This window comes from Vipera berus (genome assembly GCF_964194415.1).
Source record: "Vipera berus genome assembly, chromosome: 2".
NCBI classification, from domain to species: domain Eukaryota; kingdom Metazoa; phylum Chordata; class Lepidosauria; order Squamata; family Viperidae; genus Vipera; species Vipera berus.
Window position 1 is genome coordinate 108,502,925 of NC_138203.1, and position 27,384 is coordinate 108,530,308.

General features: G+C 44.5%; 1 protein-coding gene across 1 annotated transcript in view; it reads right to left on the bottom strand.

Annotated features, from left to right (window-relative positions):
• Positions 1–2,851: 2,851 nt before the first annotated feature.
• Positions 2,852–27,384, bottom strand: part of STXBP5L (syntaxin binding protein 5L) — a gene marked incomplete at its 5' end in the record, with an annotated part of 103,793 nt that continues 79,260 nt past the window's right edge. The window contains 8 exons of the mRNA XM_081317162.1: positions 2,852–3,519; positions 4,676–4,890; positions 7,874–7,985; positions 10,607–10,772; positions 11,828–12,182; positions 19,286–19,525; positions 19,839–20,009; positions 22,440–22,508. Coding sequence (XP_081173288.1) covers positions 3,478–3,519; positions 4,676–4,890; positions 7,874–7,985; positions 10,607–10,772; positions 11,828–12,182; positions 19,286–19,525; positions 19,839–20,009; positions 22,440–22,508 — 1,370 coding nt within the window. The 3' untranslated portion in view covers positions 2,852–3,477. The remainder of the gene's footprint in view (positions 3,520–4,675; positions 4,891–7,873; positions 7,986–10,606; positions 10,773–11,827; positions 12,183–19,285; positions 19,526–19,838; positions 20,010–22,439; positions 22,509–27,384) is intronic.

Sequence of the window (27,384 nt, forward strand, 5' to 3'; positions counted from 1 at the left end):
ATTTAAAAATTTGCAATCCATTTCTTTCTTATTTTATCAAATCAACCTTTATTGTCAGAGTACAACATGTGTACAGTGAGATTGGCTGAGCCTCCCTTCGTGCACCCCCCCAACACAACTCACAGTGAAGACAAAATAACAAACAAAAAAACCCTAACCCAGTGAATCCTACTAACAAATACACAATCTTATTGCACCATGTCAACTTATTGCACAACGTGCCAGCCCCGCAAGTCTGTCATACTATGTGGACATGGAATTATTTTCCATTCAGGAGTCTGACAGCCCGTGGGTAGAAAGTGTTCTTCAGCCTGTTGGTGCAGCTGGCTTTGCTTCTATAGGAGAGTGAAGAAGTGCTGACCAGGGTATGAGTCATCCCTGAGGATTTTCCTCACTCTTCTAAGGCAATGGGCCCTAGCAATGTCATCTAGTAATATCAGGGGACAGCCCATGATGTTTTGTGCTGTGCTCACCACCTTCTGTAGTGTCTTTCTATCCACGGCTGTCGAGCCAGCATACCACACCAAAATGCAATGTGAGAGGACGCTTTCTATAGTGGACCGGTAAAAGGAGGTCATCAATCGTTGTTCCACTTTGTTCTTTCGCAAGACCCTAAGGAAGTGGAGTCTCTGTTGGGCCTTTCTGGCCACCTGGGTTGTGTTGATTTTCCAGGTAAGATCTTTGCTGAGATAGACTCCCAGGAATTTAAAGGAGGAAACTCTCCACACTGCCCCCCTCGATGTAAAGTGGGGCGGGTTCCTATCTTTTCTTCCAGAAGTCTAACATTATTTTATTTTTCATCTGACAAATCCTATGTAGTGTAGCTTACTATTCTGGTTTGTTATCTTTTCTATGTGATTTGAAATCAGTCAATGAATTTGCTCATATTGTTCCATAATATAATTTACTTCATCACTTAGTGTAAAATAAACAGAGGCATGTTCCTTCTGTTGAGCCTCAAAATAACTCTGCATTTGGAACTTTCACTTTATCAAAAAGTCAGTGTAGAAAAGGGCTTTTCAACCAGTGGTATGGGTACCACCTGTGGTACATTGGCACCTGGCAGGTGGTACGCGACCATCTTAGAAAAGTGGTAGCAGGGGAGGGGAATGAGCTGAACCGGTGGCAGCTCTGCACAAGCCTGAGTGAGAGACAGCTGGAGCTGCAGGGCTGTCAGGGCTCAGCGGAAGTGCCAGGTTCAGCACTTCTTCAGGGCTCAGCGGAAGCACCAGGATCAGCGCCAGGCTCCAGCTAGAGCTTGGCGCTGAACCCAGTGCTTCTGGTGAGCCCAGAAGAAGCGCTGATCAGCTGGAATGTTGCAGCATCCCCAGGGTCTTGTGATTTACATTCAGATGCTTGGCAACTGATTCATATTTATGACGGTCACAGTGTCCCAGGGTCATGTGAAGTGACCAAAACCTGCTGCAACCACCCAGCAGGGGGAAAAATATAAACCAAACACCCCCGACCCCCCCCTCTGCCAATCCTCAACAGAAATGCTCACAACAATGAAAACAGGACAGGAGGAAGAACACCGCCGGGCGGGCAGGCAGGCATCTTGCTTAGCTGTGGCTTGGAGGGCACTTTTTCAGTGCCATTGTAACTTCGAACAGTCACTAAGCGAACTGTTGTAAGTTGAAGACTATCTATACATCACTTTTTATTCTCTTTTTGGTCAAGTTTTTGACACCTTGCTAGGCGACTGGTGGTACAATGGGTGAAAAGGTTGAAAAGCCCTGGTGTAGAAGATAATTATGCAGAAAAAAGAAATTAAAACAATATTTAATATTTAAAAAGTCTTCCTTATTACAGGTAGGTCACAATTTAGTGCAAATTGTAAATTGATACCAAGTTACATTTAATACAACCCAAAATTTAGTTAAGGCAAGGTTAACATATACATATTTGATGTACATTTGATGTTATATTATTATGTTATCTGTGATTAAGATTTTAGACATGCTAATCTTCATGCAAAATGGAACAAAGGAAGATTCTATCAGAGGAAAACTGCAAGTTTGAAAAAAAAGTTCATTATTACATTAGAGCAAAATTTTGATATATTGAACAATACAAATATGTTCATAACAATACTAAAATTGGATGAGATGTTCAAATGCCTGGATTTGTGGCAGAATTTTTTACTTTCATTTTACTTTCTATAACTATTGTATGAACCATAAATTGAAATCATAAATATATTCTTTTTATCCATTATTGCAATATTTAGTTAGGTTTAAAAATTTTCACTTTAAATAGTAAGAAATTGAATAATGGTACCATTTTGTGGGATTCTTTAATTGAGATCTGTACCTGTAAAGGAAAAGTGGGGAACAGAATTTACAATAGGAGCCAGTATGAAAGAAGACAACACTATTGGCTCAAGTATGAGTATCAACTAAATTAGTGGTTGTCTATTAGGACTCCTAGATCCCTCTCAGTTACTTTTGTTAAGCCAAGTGCCGCCTATTCTATACCTGTACATTTGGTTTTTTCTAACTAAGTGCAGGACTTTACTTTCTCACCACTGAACTGCATTTTGTTGGATAGGGCCCAATGCTCAAGTCTGCCAAGATTCTTTTGAATAAGTATAAGCCAAAACTTTCATTCTTGGAGAAATCCATCAGATTTCTTTCAAGTCCATCGAAACCAGAAACATAATTCAGAGAATCCACCACAATCTGCATCAAGATATTTCTCAGCTCAAAACCTTTACAAAATACGCAAATTTAAGGAAAGTTTAAGACAAAAACATTTAATCCAAAAATGTTGGATAATAATGTAGCATATAACCAATGAACCTTGGTTAAAGTTGCAAAACTTTTTGTTGATGGAACAAACTTAAGGAATATATGTGATACTGGATACAATAGTAAGATCTGTCTAAAAATCTCTAGACATCCCATAAAGAAAGCACAAAGGTTTGGCCACTGAACTTTATATGACTTTATTTGTTAACTAATGAAATGCATGACTGTTTTCAAACTAAACTTGCCTATAGAAAAAAGAATGTCAAATCAGAGAAATGCAGTTTATTTTCAGCTAAAAGCAACATGCTAGAAATGTTTTAAAATGTCTATGTGTACATGTGGAATATAACAATAAAACCCCTTTCCTTAGTCATAGCATGCTTTGCTTTTTTTGTATAGGAAGCCAGTTAATCATGCAAAATTTTGTTCAGTGTAATTGCATTAACAATCTAATATATACATGCTGCTTCAAACAAGGAATTATCCTTTCTACAGCTTATATTCAGAGCCAGTTATATGTTACCTTTTAGACACTGATCATTTGCAAAAGACTCAAGGTAGATGCAAAGATCCACCGTGCAATGGCCTTAGAAAACAATCTTCTTTGGCTCTCTGAGGGACAGCAAAGGAAAAAGGAAACAGCATGGAACAAGAGACTGATCTGTTGAAGCTTGTCCCACCTAATTTCTCAATACAGCACATTCAGGGATAGCTTCCAGGTTGAAAATCAGAACTGGTACCATTTTTTGTCCTTGTATTTGATCATTACCTGAAAGAATAGAGATAACAATATTCAAGTGACACGGAGATATGAATGTTTTCCTTTCATCCTAACATTCTGCAATATAAACCCTAAACTCCAACTTCCAGAGACTGCCTATCTGTTTGGGTGCTTGTAGACTGTATGCTGCAGCATATCTTTGAATATATGGACAACTGAGGTAACGTGTCCTGATCAGGACCAGAACTTCTGCTGCTATTGGAGCCCTAAAGGAAGGGTGAGGATTGCCCTTTGGAATCAATTACCGGTTGACCTCCGGATGGCTCCCGACCTTCGCTCTTTCTGCCGGGATCTGAAAACCTATTTATTTGAACAGGCCGGCCTGGTTTAAGGGTTTGGGGTATTTTTAATTATTTATTGTTAGGGCTTAATTAATTTAATTTCATTTTAACTTTTGTATGTAAAGCTTTTACTGCCCTGTACACCGCCCTGAGTCCTTCGGGAGAAGGGCGGTATAGAAATTCAATTATAAATAAATAAATAAATAAATAATATTTGACGAAAGACATGTTTATTGCAAATTGAGGCTTAAAGCACCACTGTATTCTTCATTGAACCACGCCAAACATTTAGCCAGTTTCTGTTTGGGGAGGTATTAGGGAGTGAAAGCAATCTGAATGTCTGAGCATGCGGAGAAACCTAGAAGGGTGATTGATGATTCCTATGAGAGACAATGGGTGAGGCTGCATGGGTTAGTTGCAGGCAGCGCATCAGCCAACTCCCAATCAGCGTTTTAAAGTGTATTATTAAAACACAGGCAACACAGAGGTCCTGGCACCCTGGAAATTCAGCAGAAAGGTTGAAGGGAAGTTTAGTAGCAGCCAGGCTAGCCAGCTGAAAGAACTGGGTTCAATCCTGTAAACTACTTTCAAAAGCATAATAAGTGCAGTTGAAACAGTTTCTATCCCAGTTTCTATCATGCAATTCCTCTTTCTTAATTATGTTTGTTCACCACAATCACTGCTGCTGGAATAAAAAAAAAGAATAAATGCACTAAATATGGCCCAAAATAGGTAAGAAGGTCTTAAACAAATCTGATTTACATGTCATCTGCCTAATGGAGTGAATAAATCAGTTCAAGAGTATATCCCTCATCTCAATGCACAGTAAAGGCAAGAAATGCTTCTCCGGGATCAACATTCACCTCATGTGCATGTTTGGAAAATGCCTCTGCACTTGACATCATTCTTGCTGTCTTTTCATCTAGTTCTCCAAGTTTTTGTCCCCTTTCATCAAGAGCAAGACGTGCACGAGCCAGATCTCCTATAGCACCTCCTGCAGCTCCTTTCATACCCTCAATCGATCCTGGAATATGTTGAGCAAGAGTACGAGATGCTTTTCCTGATGTTGCTTCGCCAACTGGAAATGGAACAGAATATTTTATTATGTTTCTTGAAACTTCCTGCCTATGTCTACACCAACAGATGAAGTAGATTATAGAAAGAATTCTTATTCAGATCACAGAATTATTGAATCACAGATATGGGAGAAGTACTGTAGGCCATCATGAATCCAAAATAAAGCATTCCCGACAGATGGCTGTCTAAATTCCATTTGAATGTATCCCTTCAAACAGAGTTCATCACTTCTTGTGTTAATTAGTTCCACTTGAAATTTGGATGGTTTTTCCCCTAATATAATTTAGAACCTGCCTTCTCAGGATGTAAGCCAATTTCTACTTTCATTTGGCATGTCTTCAAATAATTCAAAATTGTATATTTTGGTAGGATGTGGGTGTTTAGTCCCTTGTTCATTTCTGTTCATATTTGAATCTGTTTCAGTTTATATGACTATTTGTTAAAGCACGATGTCCATAACTGGCCACTGTACTAGTGATAAGGTGTGACCAAGTAGAATAACATGACATTATGGCTCCCAATGACTTGAAAACTATACTTCTCTTAAAAGGTAAAGGTTCCTCTGTACATGCGTGCTAGTCGTTTCCAACTCTAGGGGCCGGTGCTCATCTCCGTTTCAAAGCCGAAGAGCCAGCGCTTGTCCGAGGACGTCTCCGTGGTCATGTGGCCAGCATGACTAGACACCAAAGGCACACAGAACGCTGTTACTTCCCACCATAGTGGTCCCTATTTTTCTACTTGCATTTTTACGTGCTTTCAAACTGCTAGTTTGGCAGGAGCTGGGACGTGTAACAGGTGCTCACTCTGTTACGCGGCACTCGGGATTCAACCTGCCAAACTGCTGACCTTCTGATCAACAAGCTCAGCGTCCTAACCCACTGAGCCACCACGTCCCTTCTCTTAGCTACAGACTAAAACTGCATTTTCCTTTCGGTAGCTATGCCACTCACTGCTGAGTCATATTCAGTTTGTAATCATCTACTGTTCCAAGATTGCTTTTCTAGATCTTAATACTAATTGACATTTTTCCAATTCTATATAGATTTGTTTTTCTGTCTCCTATGTGATTTTTTGCTGTTAAATGTAATTCTGTTATCTTCATCCATTTTACTATTAATTTTGAGATGTTTGATATTTGAGGGGTCACATCTCCCAATTACATCTACCAATTTCACCAGATCCAATCATGTTGTGGGTCACTTCAGCTAGGGAACTTTATTTGGTGGGTCTCTGCTGTGGCCCATGCTTTATTTAACATTCTTTTTTAACATCATTTTTTTTATCTTTCGGAAGATCCCTTGAGATCTGGTTATCTTAGCAGACTTCCAGATCCCAGGGTCCCAGGTGAAATACTGTGCTATTAACACCCACTTTTTGCCCAATATTATTTTCTTTTAGTTTTGTGCATTGATTTATTTTGATGCCTTCCTTTTTTATTTCCTCATTGGAATTATTTGCAATGTTTTTTCAATAACTTTCAATACAATTAAGGGACGTGGTGGCTCAGTGGGTTAGGACGCTGAGTTTGTCGATCAGAAGGTCGGCAGTTTGGCGGGTCAAATCCCGAGTGCCACGTAACAGAGTGAGCGCCTGTTACATGTCCCAGCTCCTGCCAACCTAGCAGTTCGAAAGCAAGTAAAAATGCAAGTAGAAAAATAGGGACCACTATGGTGGGAAGGTAACAGTGTTCCGTGCGCCTTTGGCATCTAGTCATGCCAGCCACATGACCATGGAGATGTCCTCGGACAAGCGCTGGCTCTTTGGCTTTGAAATGGAGATGAGCACCGGCCCCTAGAGTCGGAAACGACTAGCACGCATGTGCGGGGGAACCTTTACCTTTTATAAAGAATAAATTATACAAAATAAGTACTATTTATTGAGATACTTTAGGAATAACTGCAAAAGGACTGCTTTGTGTTGTCACTAAAATCCTGGCTACCATGGGAAAACATTTCCATTCTCAGAAAATATATTATTTTGAATGAGATAACCCACTTCAATAGAGTTTTATTCTGCAAAACAATATTCCCCAACATAGAGCCCTGTAGATATTCAGGTCGTTTGAGAATTTTAGCAGGTATGCTTGAATCACCGGCTCTTCCCAGATGGTAGAAGATGATACAGTAATCTTTCTGCTTCCCAATTTCAATTTTAGGGGAAACTGTTCATGATGAAAATAGGGACAATAGATGGAGAAAAACCTGTGTGTTGTGCACCTATCAGATCATTTTGTAATCAAGAAACCCAAGTATATGCAATTAATACTATATTGCAATAAGTTAAGGTTACAACATACAACAATCCCCCCCAACCTCAGTAGAATAAAAAGCAAACATACCCATATTGTCCATGAAATAAATCCCAGAGTCTAGTAATACCTTTATTTTGTCCCAAAATGGCACAGAAGAATGTGCAAACTTTCAAGTTCTCAAGAACTCTTCATCAGGCAACATGTAACAAAAAGCAGGGAATGGAGAAGCAAGAAAGTCCAAAAATTAGGCTAGATGTTTCAGCCATGAGGTCTGAAGTCAGTCTTAAGATGAATGAAATATATTGAATGCAATAGAAAGTTGTAGGCATTATTGATGTCAGACAATGAGACTTTAGTAAGTTCATGCAAGTAACTGATGGCTTTTGACTCCTCAGATTAACCTTACATTAGTACAATAAGATACTAGTTGCATATATCTGGGTCCATCTTTTTTTCTTTTTGTAGGAATAATTGGGTGAGATATTCATACAATATATATATTTTTATCTTTGGATACATAACGCATTATTCAGTACCTCCATTGTAGCCTTTAGCACACAGATACATAGCAACTTTCTAGAACATTTGCAACATTGTTCAAATATTAGTTTTGAACAACCATTTCAGAAAGGCCAGTGTTATACTATCACAATTTTATTCTATTTATTTTCATTTTCTATATTTTACTTTGATTCCTTTTTTGGTGATACATTTTATGGGGAAAAACACTTACACAGTTCTTCTCGGTCAAGTGTTCCCCCAGTTCCACCAAATAGCCCCTTCAGGAAACCTCTGTATTGAGCCTCTGGGGTATCCATGGGAATGAACAAATCACCAAGCATGTCCTGTTTAAACAACAGCACAAAAAACAATCCATTTCAAGTCATTTCAGCTGAACTTCACAAGAGAAGCTCCTGAATGTTTATTAAGCTGTATGTAGGATATACCAACAGATGAATTTTAAATGTTAAACCCATCTGCTGGTTGCCAGAAGCCAGATGAAAAATTCATCTCTGAATAATCAATAATCTTCCCAATGAGAAAATTTCTGATGTATCACACAAAGGTCTCTTAGTCAGAAATGTCCATTCCTAGAATTAGTAGATGTTTTCTTATGCTCTGGGATACAATATACAGTACATAGTTGAACTCTCAAGCAATATAAGGCGAACTCTGTCCCTGACTTTTCAATCTTTATCATGGCCATCTCATTTTTTTTATTTCACCTTTAGTAGCCAATGTGACTATGTTGAACTCTCCTAGCGTGTATGGAAATAAAGCTTTACATCTCATGACAGATCATGGTTAACATTCAGGGGTATATCTAGAATGTATGCAACAGCACATCCCTATACCCTTATTGTAAGATACTGCCAGTGATGTACTGCTAAAATGTTCCAAAAAATGGCTGTGCCAAATCCATTGCAGCCACTAATTGCAGAACAGCTAATTGGCATGCTAGGTGTTAAGGCTCACCTTTAGGTTGTGGCCAGTCTGACATCTTTGCGGTCAACTGGTGCACAAAATTCCAGATAATTTAACTGGCTTTGATGAGCTGGTGTGAGCCAACTCCAGCACACCACTGGATATTGCCATCCATGGTGACTCTTGACCTCACCCCATGCATCTTTCTACCATTGCTATAGGAACATCAGTACACAATGTTCATTTTCAAAAGGTAGTGGCGTTATAAGCTTTTTTTTTCATTACAAGCCTCTCACAAGAACGCTAAGAAGACTAAATGAGCAGAAAAGCACTGCAGCAGTCCTGAACATCAGGAAAAGGAAACAGATCATCTATACCAAGCATGTCCAATCCATATACTACATGCAGCCCTGGATAACTTGTAAGCCGCCCTGAGTCTTCGGAGAAGGGCGGGATATAAATGGAATTAAAAATAAAATAAAATAAATAACTAGTAATGCAGCCCCACAAGATTGTAATAAAAAGTATTAAAAAACAAAGGAAGCTTCTTATTTATATACATTAACAATATTATACATTTTATATGCAGCCCAAGATAATTCCTCTTCATTCAATGTGGCCCAGGTAAGCCAAAAAATTGGTCACACTTCATCTATGCATTTTCCAATAAAATGAACACCCACCCAATTTTATCAAAAAATGCCTGACCACTCAGTACACTATAGGACAATCAGCACAAGTTATGAAAAAGGATAACTGTCATACATCAAAAACAGCTCAGAAACAACTAATAGACTATTACAACTACATGGCATCATCCTAGCACACCTAAAGCCCTCCAAAACACCCTAAGTAAACCGAAAGACCCCGTAGCCTCATAAATAAAAACAGGAATCATCTACAGCATAGACGGTAAGAACTGTAACAACCGCTATATAGCACAGAAGACTAGCAAAGTGTATCCGTGAACCCCAACTAGTGGTCAGAAGCTTCCTTAATTACACAATAGATGGAGAGACATCACTATTGTTTCAGTTGGGTACTCATGAGAATTCTAGACCAAGTGAGGTCCAAAAATGCTAGAGGATTCCTGGAAGCCTGGCACTTAGACAAACCAGCCAGAGATAAACACATCTATATATAACCGTTCAAAAGAGACAATCAAAAAGCTAAAAAGGAAACAAAAAGACCAAAACACCTCTTCACCAGTGATCAACAACCAGATAAACAGATTAACATCAAGATTAATACTAGACCAACAACCAAGTAGTAAATAATACCCCACACAAGGAACTACAGCCTAATCAAGGAACCACCAAGAACACTTCCAACAACACTGACAGGATAAGCTCCTTGTATATAAACAGATGATGTTACCTAATGAAATGTCCTCAAGAAACAACCAACCTCCAAGAGCACCATGGTCCTCACAGGCTCCTCAGTGTTTAATGTGACTTAGTCCTTCCTCCTGGCACCATTTCATTCATGGAGTAGGACTGAGTTGACAGAACAGGTAACATTTGGGAAAATATTACTTGCAAGCCATTTGGGAAAATATTACTTTGCAAATTAACAAACTAAATTTGCCTTCCAGACCTTGCTGAACTACATTTTACAATGCCATTGGTGTCAAAGCTGCCTCATCCCAGGCACTATCCATTGTTTCATGCAATCTCCATGCCTGTCAGAAATCCACCTGACTTCCTAATGATCAGTTCACTCGTAATCCAAAGCTCTCTATTCTCTGTAGAATCCTTGGTACAAGAGGATTTGAGGTCATCATCCAGGGATCATATCCTGCCTATAAAGAACACTATTCTCCAAAGGATTTCCCTAAGACTCTTATTCTTCCTGGAAGCAAATGAGCTGTCATTTTGAGAGAGAGATGAAACTGTGATGTTACAAGTATTTTCTGCATATTCTCCGACTCTCAAATCATCTCCAGCTCAGCCACTTTAGATTCAAGGAAACAAACCTCTTTTTTTGGCATTGCGCTTTTACAGCACAGAAGCTATGTTTGTCATTATATTTCAAGATCTACCTGCAGATGGTCAAACATTTCCTGGCTATAGTTCAGTCGTTGGACTTCTGTTGGAGAACCAAGATACAAAGCTTGTCCTTCATTAGTAAAACAAAAGGTCCGGGCAATCCTTGTATCTGTTTCAGGCAAATAATTCACATCTAGCAGCGAACGAAGGCTGGGTAAACTGAAAATAAACAGATAGATTCTGTAGAAACAGGTTTTAACACAATATTATTTGCAGTACATATTGAGTAGCATATTTTCACAGCTGTGATTCAAGCAAACAAAACAAAATTATGCATTTAAATAGTATGAGTATGGCTGCAGATCTACGAATAATTATTTGGGAATAAGTCATATTTAATGCAATACAGTTATCAACATTGTTATAAGCCTCAAGATTAGATTAGAAAATGCATGTACCAATCAATTGCTATGGCAATTGCAGGTAGGGATTCATCCTGTTCAAATTCTTGGATTATATTGCGCCCTCTACAAAAGCAAAACTAAATTATCTGGCACTTGTGAATTAAACTTGCATATAAAGTCATTTCTGTGAGCCACTAAAAAGAGTAAGTGAACTTCAGACTCAGCCAGGCTTTGCCAACTACAGAGAATGATCTAAATACTATAAAATACTTCTGTAGCCATAAGGACATAGAAGGGCCATTTTCTTGAGCCTCAGAGAGGCATGTGGTGTTTATGCCCTGCTTAAGGTAGGTAGCTGGGAATGATATTTTGGATCGTGTGTTTGTCTGGGTATTGGGGGGAGGTTAAGAGATTAGATGAATGACTGAAGCTTTCCTTAGGCATATATTCTATTCTTTGGGAGAAGAATAGTAGATGCAATAATTTGAGCTGTGAAGATAATTTCCAAGGTTAACAAGTAAGCAATCAGAAGTTGAAATTGGCAGGATCAACACAAGAAATTTCTCCCAAAAGGCTAGAAAACACTTGGATGGTTCTAGCTATGTTTTAAGGTCATTTGTAAATTTGAATAAATAAATTGCATGGAATTTGGAGCTCTTCATGTGCGTATACTGCATATGTGTTTTCCTAAAACATTATCTTGAGCAGAATCTCCAAGGATGGATCCCTTCAGAGGGATCCATCTTTACCAACATCTCACAGACTTCATTGTCCAGCAATTAGTGAAGAGTGCCACATTCCTCTTCACCTCAAGGCTTGTGTGTGGCAAGAAAGGGTCATGGCTTACAGTCATGAAATGGTATCAAGTACCTCAGTATCATGATATGCCCATTGGCACAAAAACATGCCAAGCAAACACTGTTACAGAGGGTCACCACATCTGCTTGTAAAAATAATGTGTCTGTGATGTTGTGAACATAGAGGCATATCTGGGAAGGCAATGAAAATACTTTGGCTTGTTTCTCTGAGCAGATAATGGCAAGCTGGTGGTCTCCTGTGTTCTGGGAGCATGAAGAATGAAGGACAAGTTTCCTTTTATTAGTTCTTTCACTATCCTCAGTGGCATTTGGATCTTTCCATGCTTCATAGGGAGGATGTATTAATGTTCCCATGCAGTCCAAGCAAGCAAAGGTTAACACTGCTCCCTTTAGTGATAAAATTGTACCTATAAAACAGAATTCATAGGGTTTAATAATCTTGTATTGATGCCAGTATATATTAGCTGCGTTATAAAATTTCTTTCTCTCGCCCTCTCTCCCTCTGTCTCTGTTCCTCTCTCACACACACATACACACAGAGACACTTTTTTCCCCAGCTTATACCATTTCAGTATATATCATTATATGATTGCAAGACAGGGTCAGACCTCTAAATCTCGAGATACTGTACTCAATCAGGTCAAGGAACTCACTCCCCACTCCCCAATTTCTTAGTATATTCCCCTCATGTTCCTTATAGATGAAAAATGTTGAAATAATGTCATGTTGTCTGGATTAAGTATATATTCATTTCTAGCAGCTTCCTGACATTTCAAGCTAGAGTTCTGCTATGTTTTAATTATTAAATAAAATGTTATGTTCTGAATTACTTTTGATATAGCAATGTGCTGCATTAAAGAAGCTTTTTTAAGAGTTGTACAAAATTTGTTTTTAATTAAAAAAGAGCTAACTTTAATCAAAACTCAAAAATGATGAATTTGTAATGATATCAAAGATTTTTTTGTTATGATACCTGAACGCTGGCATGGATTTTTTAAAAAAATATCCAATATCAAAACAATGACTTGTCACTAGGCTCGTATAAAAAATTGTCAGCTAAAGCAGGGCTTTTCAACCTTTTCACCCATTTTACCACTTTTAGGATATGGCGACATCCGAGTACCACCAGTCACCTAGCAAGGTGTCAAAAACCTGATGACCAAAAAAAAAAAGGAAAAAAGTGACGAAGTATAGGTACTCCTCGACTTACAACAGTTCACTTAGTGACTGTTTGAAGTTACAGTGGCACTGAAGAAAGTGCCCCCCAAGCCACAGCCGAGCAAGACACCTGCCTGCCTGCCCGGCGGCACTCTTCCTCCTGTCTGAGGTTTTCATTGTTGTGAGCATTTCTGTTGAGGATTGGCAGAGAGGGCGGGGGTGGGAGGTGTTTGGTTTTTATTCCCCCCCTTTTGCTGGGTGGTTGCAGCAGGTTTTGGTCACTTCACATGACCTTGGGACACTGTGACCATCATAAATATGAATCAGTTGCCAAGCATCTGAATGTAAATCACAAGACCCTGGAGATGCTGCAACATTCCAGCTGATCGGCGCTTCTTCTGGGCTCAGCGGAAGCACCAGGATCAGCACCGAGCTCCAGCTGGAGCCTGGCACTGATCCTGGTGCTTCCACTGAGCCCTGACAGCCCTGCAGCTCCAGCCATCTTTCGCTCAGGCTTGTGCGGTGCTGCCACTGGTTCAGCTCATTCTCCTTCCCCGCTACCACATTTCTAGGATGGTCACGTACCACCTGCCAGGTGCCAATGTACCACAGGTGGTACCCGTACCACTGGTTGAAAAGCCCTGAGTTAAAATATTGGAATTCTTGGCCTTTTCTGCTTCTTCCTGAGAAAAAGGGTATGCATTCAGACTGATGAGGATGGATCACTGGTTCACTTCCCACTGAGTCTGCTCCCAATTTCAACTATCCTTTACAGAGCAAATCTAGATTACATTAGACTGCAGAAATAGTCTTGTAGGATCCAATCTGAGTCAGAGGTTCTGTATTCTGAGCTTTCGGACTCCTGCCGAAGTCCATCCTCGTGGAACTGCTCTCTAACAGAGTGTGAGCTGTTCTTTGTGTGTCCTTGTTTATTGCAGTGAATTTGATTTTGCAGCTACTAAGATTGTGGGATAAACAAGCACAAAAAAAGCCAGGGAAGTGATTGAAGCCTGGGGAACAGATTCCTCATCAGTCAACAGGTGTGCTGATTTACCACCAACCTATCAAGTACTTAGAAGACAAGGGCTGGGCAGCACAAGTAAACAATAGCTAACAACTTAAAAGCCATGCCTTGCGGCAGTGGCAATAGCAGTGGGACACACCTCGTGGCAGCAGCAACAGTGGCACAACACGCTTTGCAGCAGCAGGAGCCATGTGGCATGGTAAGCGGGTGTGGGGTGTATGGGGCAGCTCCCCCCCTTCACCTTGTGTCTTAGCGAATAAATAAGACTTATTTTCAGGGTAAGGCTTATATAAGGCCCACCCCCAAAAATCAAGCTAGGGCTTATTTTTGGGGTAGGTCTTATTTTCAGGGAAACACGGTAAATACCATGCACAGAACAGCTCACACTCTGCTAGAGAGCAGTTCTCTGAAGATGGGTTCCGACAGGAGTCGGAAAGCTCAGAATACAAAACCTGGTGATGAACCCAGATTGGATCCTGCAACATTATCCTGGGATACGTATATATGCCTTCATTCTTGAAACAGACTTGTGTTATTTTCAGTCTTTTGTAAGTATTCAAATTACCTTACTCTCCCATTATACATACACATGTAGACATGCACAGACATATACACACTCTTTAGTATACCTAGGGGCAATCCCAGAGGTTAGCACAGGTATCCTAATGACCTTCCTTTCTTCTTTTCTATTTCAATTACCGTATATACTTGAGTATAAGCCGAATTTTTCAGCCCACTTTTTGGGCTGAAAAACTCCACTTCGGCTTATACTCCAGTCAACAAAAAAAAAGAACTGTCCGTTCGTTCGGAACAGGCTGCTGAGAGAAGCTGCCTCGCCTGCTGCGCCCCCAAAAACCGCCGCTGCCGCTTTCCCCCCCCCATCGCTCACCCGCTGCCCCCGAAAATGCCGCTGCCGCTTTCCCCCCCATCGCTCACCCGCTGCCCCCGAAAATGCCGCTGCCGCTTTCCCCCCCCCATCGCTCACCCGCTGCCCCCGAAAATGCCGCTGCCGCTTTCCCCCCCCCATCGCTCACCCGCTGCCCCCGAAAATGCCGCTGCCGCTTTCCCCCCCCCATCGCTCACCCGTGCTTTCCCCCCCATCGCTCACCCGTGCTTTCCCCCCCCATCGCTCACCCGTGCTTTCTCTCCCCATCGCTCACCCGTGCTTTCCCCCCCCATCGCTCACCCGTGCTTTCTCTCCCCATCGCTCACCCGTGCCGCCCCGAAAATGCCGCTGCCGCTCGCCCGCTTGCTCGCTTCCTCGCCCGGGGACCAGCACCAGCCAGCCAGCCCGCCGGCGAGAAGCCCGGCCCGGAGGTGAGGGGAGGGAGCGGAGTCGCTCACCCGTGCTTTCCCCCCCCATCGCTCACCCGTGCTTTCTCTCCCCATCGCTCACCCGTGCTTTCCCCCCCCCATCGCTCACCCGTGCTTTCTCTCCCCATCGCTCACCCGTGCCGCCCCGAAAATGCCGCTGCCGCTCGCCCGCTTGCTCGCCCGGGGACCAGCACCAGCCAGCCAGCCCGCCGGCGAGAAGCCCGGCCCGGAGGTGAGGGGAGGGAGCGGAGTCGCTCACCCGTGCTTTCCCCCCCCCATCGCTCACCCGTGCTTTCTCTCCCCATCGCTCACCCGTGCTTTCCCCCCCCATCGCTCACCCGTGCTTTCTCTCCCCATCGCTCACCCGTGCCGCCCCGAAAATGCCGCTGCCGCTCGCCCGCTTGCTCGCTTCCTCGCCCGGGGACCAGCACCAGCCAGCCAGCCCGCCGGCGAGAAGCCCGGCCCGGAGGTGAGGGGAGGGAGCGGAGTCGCTCACCCGTGCTTTCCCCCCCCCCATCGCTCACCCGTGCTTTCTCTCCCCATCAAAGATTCTTGGAAGTAATGGTTGGAAAAGTTTGCAAGTCTTTGGGAAAGTTCAAGAAGTGAAAGGAATACCCTCCTCTTGAAAGACCAGATAAGGCAGACAGGGAGATGAAGAGTTCAACCGAGTTTCCTCTTTTGTTCAGGCATCTGCACCCGCTGCTTTTAAACTCGCCTGGCGCTGCAACGGCACCCGTTTCCCCCGGCGAGTTTTCCCTACCTGTCCCCTGCAGAATCGCGGCGGCGCCCCCGGAGAAGCCTACCCCGAGGCTGCGGCCGATTTTTCCTTCTCCTAGACTCTGCCGCCCAGAGCGTTGTTTCTCCCCCTCATGCGTGCATGGGATGAGGCGAGAAACCAACAGCCTGCGTCCGTCTCTCTTTATGTATATTTCTGTATATATCTTATCTCGGGATCTAGACCTTTCGAAGGAGAAGGGGCGGCTGGAGTTCGTGAGTTGCTGTGGGACCCAAGGGTTGGGGGAAGAGAGATGGGAGGGAAAAGGGGAGAAACCTGCCGCTGGCTAGTTCTTTGTCTGATCGGGGAGCCTGAACAAAAGAGGAAACTCGGTTGAACTCTTCATCTCCCTGTCTGCCTTATCTGGCTTTTTGAAACGCACCACCGGCTGCTCCGTCCAGAAGCCCAGATTCGGGAGGGCTGCTTGGCTTCCACTTGAGCCCATCTATGTCCGCGGGCCCCCCCCCCACTACCCCTAGACCTCCGCCGCCGGCGGAGGCTGGATCCGCGCTCCGCAGCGGCAGGGCGCGGATCCAGCAGAAAGAAGCAGGCAGGCAAGGCACGGAGATCCGGAGACCTGCTGATGATTGGGGAGGTTTGGGCACCTCCCCAAACCTCGGCAGGTCTTTGGATCTCCGTGCCTTGCCTGCCTGCTTCTTTCTGCTGGATCCGCGCCCTGCCGCCGGCAGAGGCTTGTGGAGCACGGATCCAGCCTCCGCCGGCATGCAGGCAAATCCTGCTAAAGGGCTTTCCCCCCCCCCCCACACTGGATCCGCGCTCCGCAAGCCTCTGCCGGCGGCAGGGCGCGGATCCAGCAGAAAGAAGCAGGCAGGCAAGGCACGGAGATCCGAAGACCTGCCGAGGTTTGGGGAGGTGCCCAAACCTCCCCAATCATCAGCAGGTCTCCGGATCTCCGTGCCTTGCCTGCCTGCTTCTTTCTGCTGGATCCGCGCCCTGCCGCTGCGGAGCGCGGATCCAGCCTCCGCCGGCGGCGGAGGTCTAGGGGTAGTGGGGGGGGGCCCGCGGACATAGATGGGCTCAAGTGGAAGCCAAGCAGCCCTCCCGAATCTGGGCTTCTGGACGGAGCAGCCGGTGGTGCGTTTCAAAAAGCCAGATAAGGCAGACAGGGAGATGAAGAGTTCAACCGAGTTTCCTCTTTTGTTCAGGCTCCCCGATCAGACAAAGAACTAGCCAGCGGCAGGTTTCTCCCCTTTTCCCTCCCATCTCTCTTCCCCCAACCCTTGGGTCCCACAGCAACTCACGAACTCCAGCCGCCCCTTCTCCTTCGAAAGGTCTAGATCCCGAGATAAGATATATACAGAAATATACATAAAGAGAGACGGACGCAGGCTGTTGGTTTCTCGCCTCATCCCATGCACGCATGAGGGGGAGAAACAACGCTCTGGGCGGCAGAGTCTAGGAGAAGGAAAAATCGGCCGCAGCCTCGGGGTAGGCTTCTCCGGGGGCGCCGCCGCGATTCTGCAGGGGACAGGTAGGGAAAACTCGCCGGGGGAAACGGGTGCCGTTGCAGCGCCAGGCGAGTTTAAAAGCAGCGGGTGCAGATGCCTGAACAAAAGAGGAAACTCGGTTGAACTCTTCATCTCCCTGTCTGCCTTATCTGGTCTTTCAAGAGGAGGGTATTCCTTTCACTTCTTGAACTTTCCCAAAGACTTGCAAACTTTTCCAACCATTACTTCCAAGAATCTTTGATGGGGAGAGAAAGCACGGGTGAGCGATGGGGGGGGGAAAGCACGGGTGAGCGACTCCGCTCCCTCCCCTCACCTCCGGGCCGGGCTTCTCGCCGGCGGGCTGGCTGGCTGGTGCTGGTCCCCGGGCGAGGAAGCGAGCAAGCGGGCGAGCGGCAGCGGCATTTTCGGGGCGGCACGGGTGAGCGATGGGGAGAGAAAGCACGGGTGAGCGATGGGGGGGGAAAGCACGGGTGAGCGATGGGGAGAGAAAGCACGGGTGAGCGATGGGGGGGGAAAGCACGGGTGAGCGACTCCGCTCCCTCCCCTCACCTCCGGGCCGGGCTTCTCGCCGGCGGGCTGGCTGGCTGGTGCTGGTCCCCGGGCGAGGAAGCGAGCAAGCGGGCGAGCGGCAGCGGCATTTTCGGGGCGGCACGGGTGAGCGATGGGGAGAGAAAGCACGGGTGAGCGATGGGGGGGGAAAGCACGGGTGAGCGATGGGGAGAGAAAGCACGGGTGAGCGATGGGGGGGGGAAAGCACGGGTGAGCGACTCCGCTCCCTCCCCTCACCTCCGGGCCGGGCTTCTCGCCGGCGGGCTGGCTGGCTGGTGCTGGTCCCCGGGCGAGGAAGCGAGCAAGCGGGCGAGCGGCAGCGGCATTTTCGGGGCGGCACGGGTGAGCGATGGGGAGAGAAAGCACGGGTGAGCGATGGGGGGGGAAAGCACGGGTGAGCGATGGGGAGAGAAAGCACGGGTGAGCGATGGGGGGGGAAAGCACGGGTGAGCGATGGGGGGGGAAAGCACGGGTGAGCGATGGGGGGGGAAAGCACGGGTGAGCGATGGGGGGGGAAAGCACGGGTGAGCGATGGGGGGGGAAAGCACGGGTGAGCGATGGGGAGAGAAAGCACGGGTGAGCGAAAGAAGCAGGCAGGCAAGGCACGGAGATCCGGAGACCTGCTGACGTTTGGGGAGGTTTGGGGAGGTGCGCGCGCACCTCCCCAAATCTCCCCAAACTTCGGCAGGTCTCCGGACGGCGGCGGCTTGGGAGAGGTGCGCGCGATCCTGGAAGCACCGAAGCCTCGGCCGCGCGCAAGTCCTCGGTAAGTTCCGGGCGGTCACTTGCTTCGCGTCTCCTGAGGGAAGGGGGGGCGACTGGAGCGGGCGTGTTTCCTCGCCTGCTGGGCGCCGCGATTTGCCCAGGGAACGCGCGGGCCCCGAATGGCAGCGTGGAACGAGGAAGCGGACAGCCAGGGCTTCCCCGAGAGCCGCGGCCACACAGGGTATTCCTGTGTATTCAGGCTTGCAAAATGGCGGATCGAGCCTCTGCTGGCGGCGGAGGCTTGCAGAACGGCGGATCGGCTTATACTCGAGTCACGAACTTTTTCCAGTTTTTGGGGGTGAAAATGGGGGTCTCGGCTTATACTCGAGTCGGCTTATACTCAAGTATATACGGTAACAGCCCCAAGGCAAAAGCACAGAAAGAAATAAAGTAATCTAATTATACTTCGTGTTAATTGACATATTTCAAGTAACTATAGCAATCTGAAATTCTTACCACTGAGCGAAATTGTTACTGGCTCCGTTGGCCTTAATTCATCGACAGTGGGAAGGTGAAGGGAAAGAGTCAAGACTACACCCAGGCCTGTTCCAACCCAGAGGCAAGGAGACAAAGATGTGTCATTTTTCCGTGAAAATGACTCCATGAAATATAAAGCTGTGATTGCTTCCTTAGATTCTTTGTCAATACTGCAGATGCTAGAACTTCGAGAAGGACTGAATGAGTTCTCTCTGTTTTCTGTTGCAGAAAAGTAAGACAGATTAACATGTGAAGTTGCCATTTACCAAGACAAATTATGGTCTTGCTATTATCCAATTAAAAGAAATGTATTTTTGGTAACCATCTCATCCTCTCTGAAGGCAATCTGTGATTCTGTTTGTTAGAGCAGCTGTAGCTCATTCACTAAGACAGGACTTCTCACAGATTTTTAATTTTTAATTCCATAGATGATTATTGCTTTAGAACTCTAAAGACTGTTAATTCACGTACAGATTGTAATTAAATTTTTTTGAAAGGTGAAAACAGAAATATACAGTAAGTGGAAACTAGCCTTCCACTGTGATGGGCAAAGAGATCTCCATGCAAGCAGCAGACTGTGCTTTCCTAAATGGAGGCTTTCCAGGAGCACGACGATTGATTTTGGAAACATCTGCACTGGACAGTCGTTTTCCAGAACTGCAAGTTAGGGAAGTTGGATTTGTACAGTGTCCATTTAAAGAATCTGAAATGAGATTACATTAGAGTTTTCATTAAGATCAAAAAGAGGTTGCTATAAAGGCTGCAGTTATTTGACAATTTCTTCTCTGCTTATGCTTCATACACATTTTTTAAATACTGTATTGTCATTTGAGAAAATGAACATTTGTCTATTTACTGTTATTTGTTTTCTATATTTTACCAAAACTGGAAAAGGCAGGCGTTATATTATAGGATTTTACAAAACATATTATATAATATAAATTTTCAGTTAAGAAAGAGAACAACTTTATTTGATCTTTTGCCAGTAACAAAATTTACATTAATATTTCTGTTTATTATTACCTGGAAAATATTGTAATAGCCTATACCTTCAATGAATATCAAACTTTTGTTCAAAATTGAAGATTGATGCAATTTTTTTGTAATTTTTATATAGAAGATATTGTAAATTATATAGACCCTGAATGTCGTCACTCACGCCCTGGTCATCTCTCAGTTGGATTACTGCAACACACGCTACATGGGGCTTCCCTTGAAAAATATTCAGAAGCTACAGTTGGTACAAAATCATTTTAACAGTTCTATTGATGGCAGCCCAAAACACAATAATAGGATAAAGGCCAAAGCATGTAATTAATGTTCCAACTCCTGAATTATATGTCCAATGCACTGTAACTTGAACGTTTTCTGAGGCACTTAAGAAAAGTGAATTAAAAACTTCAGAACTTTTTTTTGAGCATCCTATTATCATTATTTTGGTTATAAAGCTGAACAGCCCAACACCACTCAAACCATTCAGATACAAACTCCAGACAAAGAAAATAAAGAAGAAAAATAATAAAGAAATATACAATTACACTGATAATTTGGTACTCAACTGCTTTGAAAGTTGGTACTCAATGCATTTTCACGTGAAAATTTTTTCTTGATCATTGATTGTTTGGTACTCGATGCACAAGCTAGAACTTGTCAGTGCCAGCTGTCTTGTGACTTACTACCTTATTCCTTGTGGGGAAAAATTTGTTTGGTGCTCATCATTTTTGGTACTCATCGCACCTCCCAGAACCAATTAACAATTGAGTACTAAGGTATAATAATCCAGTGCAATGTTTTGTTGCTGGAGCTGCTTATAGAAGTAGAAGGGAAGAGAATGATTTTTTTAAATTTCCCTAACTTGTCCTCAAAATGTAGGATCAGACTAGAAAACCACGGTTGGAACGTGGAGAGAGAAAAAAAAGTTTAATTATGCAAACACATCTGTTTGCATTTATCCACTGAAACCACAAAATATATCCAAAATCTTAAAGGCACAAACCCTTCAATTCTAATTTCCATTCATTCTTACCCAAAATATCAAATCATATTGGTTTTAACTGCTTATTTTAATAATGCACCTAGAGAAAAATTGTAGATTGGCTCAACTGCAGTGGTGGGATTCAAATATGTGAACAATCTGTTCTCTATGTGGATGCCACTTCCGGAAGTCCATTCTGGGCCTGGGCAACAAAAAATTAGCTACCGGTTTTGCTGAACTGGTGCGAACTGGCTGAATCCCACAACTGCCCAACTGGGTACACTTCTCATTTTAAACTGGGTAGACTGGCATTTGAAGCTAGACTGCTCAATGCAACATATTTCCTGTTATTGCAAACATAGGCATAAATAAGGCCTAGTTATAGTCAGCCCTGTGGAAGGCAGAAAGAATTAAAACTCTGTCCTCCATTTCATGGTCTCTGCTCTAGCATGATCCCTTACATCAACTGTTTGTTTAAAAGAGAGAGAGAAATTACACTTTAAAGCAGAATTATAGGAATAACATTCAGGCAAAGAAAAATGTAATTTTTTGTATTCTTGCAATTCCCAGTAAGTATTCCTTTCTATCTTTCTTTATAAATGGCTCCAGGAAGATAAAAGTAAGATTAATTTTAATATAAAGCTAATACAAATGTCTGGGCATAAAGAATAGACTGCCCTGTTTAGACATCTTGGGTGTCTAAGAAAACTTTCAAAAAATAGAGATCAGAAATTGACTTCCTACAAAGCTATGCCCTCTGCTTTACATCTCTTTTGCCCTTATCTGAAGATATGTGGGTGACTGGCTTCACATGCCTTTTTCTTATGAATGGTTTGCCTTATTAAACATCTTCATATGTGCTCTTTCACATCACCATCTGTCTCAGGAACTAATGTAATCAAATTCCCAGTAGGTTAGACATGATCTGGCAGTTTAGTTCTGTTGGCAGAGAAGGAGGAGATGGGTCTAAAACATTTTGAGAGACATGGTAAACAAATCTGCAAGTTTACTACATAAGTCCAAAATGAAAACTATTTGTAAGGAACTATTTGTAACTCAGCATGTTCTGGCTTGCTTTCATGTTCCTAAGGTAGCAAGATCAAATTTAAATTCTGAGATGCTAGATGTAAAGACGATTAGCCCCCAAATAATAATTACCTGAAGCTGTGGGGGACCTGCACCGCTCCAGCTCCATTGGAAATGGACCATCTGGTATCTCTGTGACACCTGTTAAAATATTAAATTAGAATATATTAATAATTATTGCAATCAACATTATATAAGCATACTATCCCACAAAAGACCTCTTTTTGTTCTTTTCCATTCCATTCTGTAATGAATAAATAAGAAGGCCTTGATGGACAGAGGGAAGATCCAGTATCAAGGCAATGATCAGATAGACAGATCCCAAGGCATGAAAGTGTTTGCAAAAACTACTCATTCAGTTTCCCACCATCCAATTCACAGGAAGATAAAAGAAGAAGGAAAGGAAGCAAAAAAATAAAAAATAAAAATAAAAAGCAGACACTATGCAGACCTAAAGCTACTTTTATTAAAACATCTATAACAGAATCTTACAAGTCTGAATATACACATTCACATTCTGCTCTGGGTTGTCTACAACCCACAAGAACATTTAAATACAGGTATGGAATTATACAATTCTATTGTAGCAAAGAATGCCATTTTGCTACCTGGAATTCAGTCTCTGGATACAATTCAATGGACTTGGACTATAGAATAAAATCTTATTTTTTGAAATAAATAATAGAAACAGGCATGCAGAACTCATAAACGCTTCTTGTCTCTGAAACAGCAGTGGTTGGACTATTGTGGTAATAGATTTTTGTGACATACATACTCAATAAGGAACCTTTTAAATGGAAAATAATGCAAGGACTTAGTCTTCTATAGAAAAGGTGGAAACAATACTAATAATATTTAGCAGCCTGGTACCAAATTTAACAGATACCTGCAAATGGCCAGGATTTCAAGAAACAAGGAACCAGGATACAATCTTTGGAATGACTTACTGTGCACCATTGAATCTTAACTGAGTAAAGAGCAAAGCGGGGATGGAAGCATCTTTTCCTTACTGAGAACATACCCATTCACAGAATTATGCCGATCTATCATTAGGAAAACAGTGGGCTTGGAAACTGTTTGCTATTGATGCTAGTGATAAACTTCTGCTTGATTACTTAGAAACTAAGCTAGACAGTCTCCCAAGGTCTTGTCTTCCATACAAGGCTACTGAGAAGAACAATGCATAGGTTTGGAGGAAATTTGTCAGACCTGCCCCAATCCGATCCTTAAGAAAAGAAAAGCCTTCGACTCCATTTGGTTAAAACAAAGGGTTCTTTTATTAAGAGTGTTGGTTGCAGTAAAGTCACGTCAGCTCTGAAATTACTGTGCTCACTGGATACAAAAAAAAGGTGTAGGTTTGCTGCCAGTACATCCCTCCCCCCCCCCGCCCCTGGTGACCAGTCCGTTTCCAGCCAACCAGAGCTCACCAAGATGTTTTGAGAACTCAGGTGTTTGGGGGGTAATCCACATATTTCTCAGGGTGCCTGGCCATGGGATGCTGCTACAAACAGGATCTGGCTGCTCTGGTCCTTATCACCTGTCATTCCCCTCTCCCAGTTTCCTATCACATACACACAAAACTTTATTGCCCTTTCATCCTTTATTGCCCTTTCATCCTTTCTCCCCCTTCTTCTTTTTAGGGCAGGATGCCTATGAAACCCCCAAGCCGAGCCAGGCAGATCTGACAATATTACCAATAGGTTGAAACCATTTAGGTAGAGGTCTCTTTTTGTGCAAACTCAGGATTTGCTGTGTCCACGATCCGCCAGCCCCCAGATGGAAAGGCTGAAACCTCCATGCCTTGAGGCAAGTGATTCAAGAGAGGAGGATCACATGGGGCCAGTGATTGATGCATGGATGTGGCATAGGCTGAGGTGAGGAGAAGAGCAAGAGGCTATGGGGCGGTCTTTGGGGCGGAAGAGTCACCGCTGCTAACAGAGCACCATCCTCAGCTGTGGATAAAAGGCAGGGGTGGAGATGAATAGGTGTGGCAGACAACCATCTCCCTGCCGGTCAGCCACTTCTATTTGGAACTCCTGACTCTTGTTTGGAAACCTGGTGGAGTTTTCCTTATATCCTGTGGCGCTGGGAATCAAAGCGCCTTCTGAGCGTGTGTGTGTTTGTGTTATGTTGGAAAACAGCCAGCTTGCCTGAAGGACTCTTGTTGCAAGCGTGAAAGACTGAGATTAATTCTGGGTTTTGGGAGAACCCTGCAGAGGAAAAGGGAGTGAGCTCCGTTGTTTGGAGGCAACTTAAGTCTTTAACAGTCGACTGTGTGAAATTGCTGGTGTTCCTGAATTAAAGGAACATTGGAGATTTATTGGTGCATCTGTTGTGTTCAGGGAGTTGGGTCAGAACAGTTTGCCAACCCCTAAACTAACAACCTGGAGCAGCTCCGGGCGGAGAATGCACAGCTGATGCAACAAGTAGCCATGCTTTCAGGACAGCTGGCTCAGCTCCAGGCTGCCACCGCTCCATGCTTCTGAAGCAAATGCCCCATTGCTGTGCCAGATAAATTTGATGGGACGCAGGCCCAGTTCCCGGCGTTTTTTGGACAATGCCAACTTTATATGAGCCTGCGGGCAGAGGACTTCCCCACTGACCAGACGAAAGTGGAGTTCATGCTCAGCCTTTTGTTCGGAACTGCAGCCTGGTGGGACACTCCCTTTCTCACCCAGGCCAGTCCACTGCTGGATGACTTTCCAAGGTCCTGCACGCAACTTCACCTCATGTATGAGAATCCCATTTAAGGCGCAGACTGCCAGCAGACACCTCAAGGCCCTGAAACAGGGGCGATGGACACTGAGTATATCAGCGAGTTCAGACTACTCAGCCAGGTCTCTACCTGGAATGAGGTGGCACTGATGGATGTCTTCCAGGATGGGCTGTCAGAGGGGCTCCTAGACGAGTTGGCCTGTGTGAACACACTGCCCACTCTCAACAAACTCATCCATTTATGCCTCCAAATAGATGCGCGGCTACAGCAGCAGATAAGCTGCCATGTCCCCCCCCAGGAGGCCTATTCACCCCCTGTCCAGCATGAGGACCCCACTCCACGGGAGGAGCCCATGGAACCTGGGGCCACCAGACCTTGCCTCTCTGTTGAAGAGAGGAACAGATGGCATTGGGGGAGGGGGGCCTGTGCCTGTATTGTGGGAAGCTGGGACATATGGCAGCTTCTTGCCCCAAGAAGAAGAGAGAGGTGTCATCATCTGGGCCTGTCATGTTCACCCTGGATAACTTGCCGGAAAATGCCTAAAGCCCAACCTAGGGGGCATCTTAGGTTGGGAATCTCAACAAACGGGCCAGGGTCCTCTGGTGCCCTTGCCTGAGGAATGGCCCCAGCATTTGATTCTGGTCATGCGCTTGCTTCTGCTGGACTGACAACATGGCATTTTAGCCCATGCCCTGATAGACTACCATGAACTTTATAGACACCACATTTGTGGCCAAATGGTCAATCCTACAGTGCCCGGTGTCTCCCCCACTCCTTGTGGAGACCATCGATGGCCGGTTGCTGTAGTCCAGCCCAATTACGGCCACCATGCAACTGCCGCTGATGCATATTAGCATCCACGAGGAGGCTATCCAATTTTACATCACCTCCAACCTGCATTTTCCAGTGGTCCTAGACATGGACTGGCTTCAGGTGCATGACCCCCTGATCTCTTGGTCCCAGAGCCTTATTGTGTTCCAGAGCCAGCAGTGCACTGGCCATCACCACCAAGTATGCACGGCCCAAATCCCAAGTCTCGCCAGGGCAGCCCTGCCATCTAAACTGACTGACTTTGCTGACATCTTCAGCGAGAAAGAGGCGGACCAACTGCCCTGACATATTTATGTCATGTCCGAGCCCGGACTGGCCACGCTGTGGGACTTTCTGGCGAAAAATCTGGTGAGGGGTTTCATTCGGCCTTCTGCTTCTGCACTGGCTGCCCCCATGTTGTTTGTTAAGAAGAAATTGGGAGAATTGAGACTCTGTTGCGATTACCACAAATTTAACTCCATCACGATGCACAACAAGTACCCGCTACCCCTCATCTCAGAACTCTTAGAACTGCTCTGGGAGGCTCAAGTCTTCACCAAACTGGACCTATAGGGGGCGTACAGTCTGGTCTGGGTCCGGGCTGGATACGAGTGGAAGAAGGTGTTTCATACTCTGTATGGGCATTTTGAGTACACGGTCATGCTGTTTGGCTTGACCAATGCCCCCACTGTTTTCCAGCACTTAATGAATGATATTTCCCGGGACCTATTAGACCGGTTTGTCATCATGATGACATTTTGATTTATTCCCCATCCCAGGAGAGCCATCAACACCTCCAGCTGATTCTGCAATGGCTTCAGAAGCACCAGCTCTACGCCAAGCTGGAGAAATGCCAGTTCTTCCAGACTACTGTTGAGTTCCTAGGTCACTGCATCTCCCCCGAGGGCATAGCCATGGAACCCGGCAAGGTGGAGGTGTTAGGTAACTGGCAGTCTCCACGTCAGGCCTAGGACGTTCAATGGCTCCTGGGCATCGCCAATTACTAACGGACTTTCATCCCTGGGTTTGTGTCCTTGACCACACCTCTCACTCAACTCCTACAGAAACGGACTTCTTTCTAGTGAAGCACTGTGGAGCAAGGAGCATTTGAGAGTCTGAAACGAGCTTTTATGAAGGTGCCTATCTTGAAACATCCTGACCTGCACCATCCCTTTGTTGTGGAGGCAGACACATTCAACATTGCTGTGGGGGCGGTGCTACTCCAGGCTCACACCCCTGGTGGCACTCTCTTTCCCTGCACCTATTGTTCCCAGAAACTCAATCTGGCAGAGCGCAATTATAACATCTGGGAAAAAGAGTTGCTGGCCATCAAGGTGGCATTTGAGGCCTGGAGGCATCACCTGGAGGGGGTGCACACCGATCATAAGAGTTTAGAGTTTCTGCAGGCTGCCCAGAAATTGAACCAGTGTCAGATTCAATGGTCCATCTTCTTGGCTCGGTTCAATTTTGGTGTTACATACATTCCAAGCA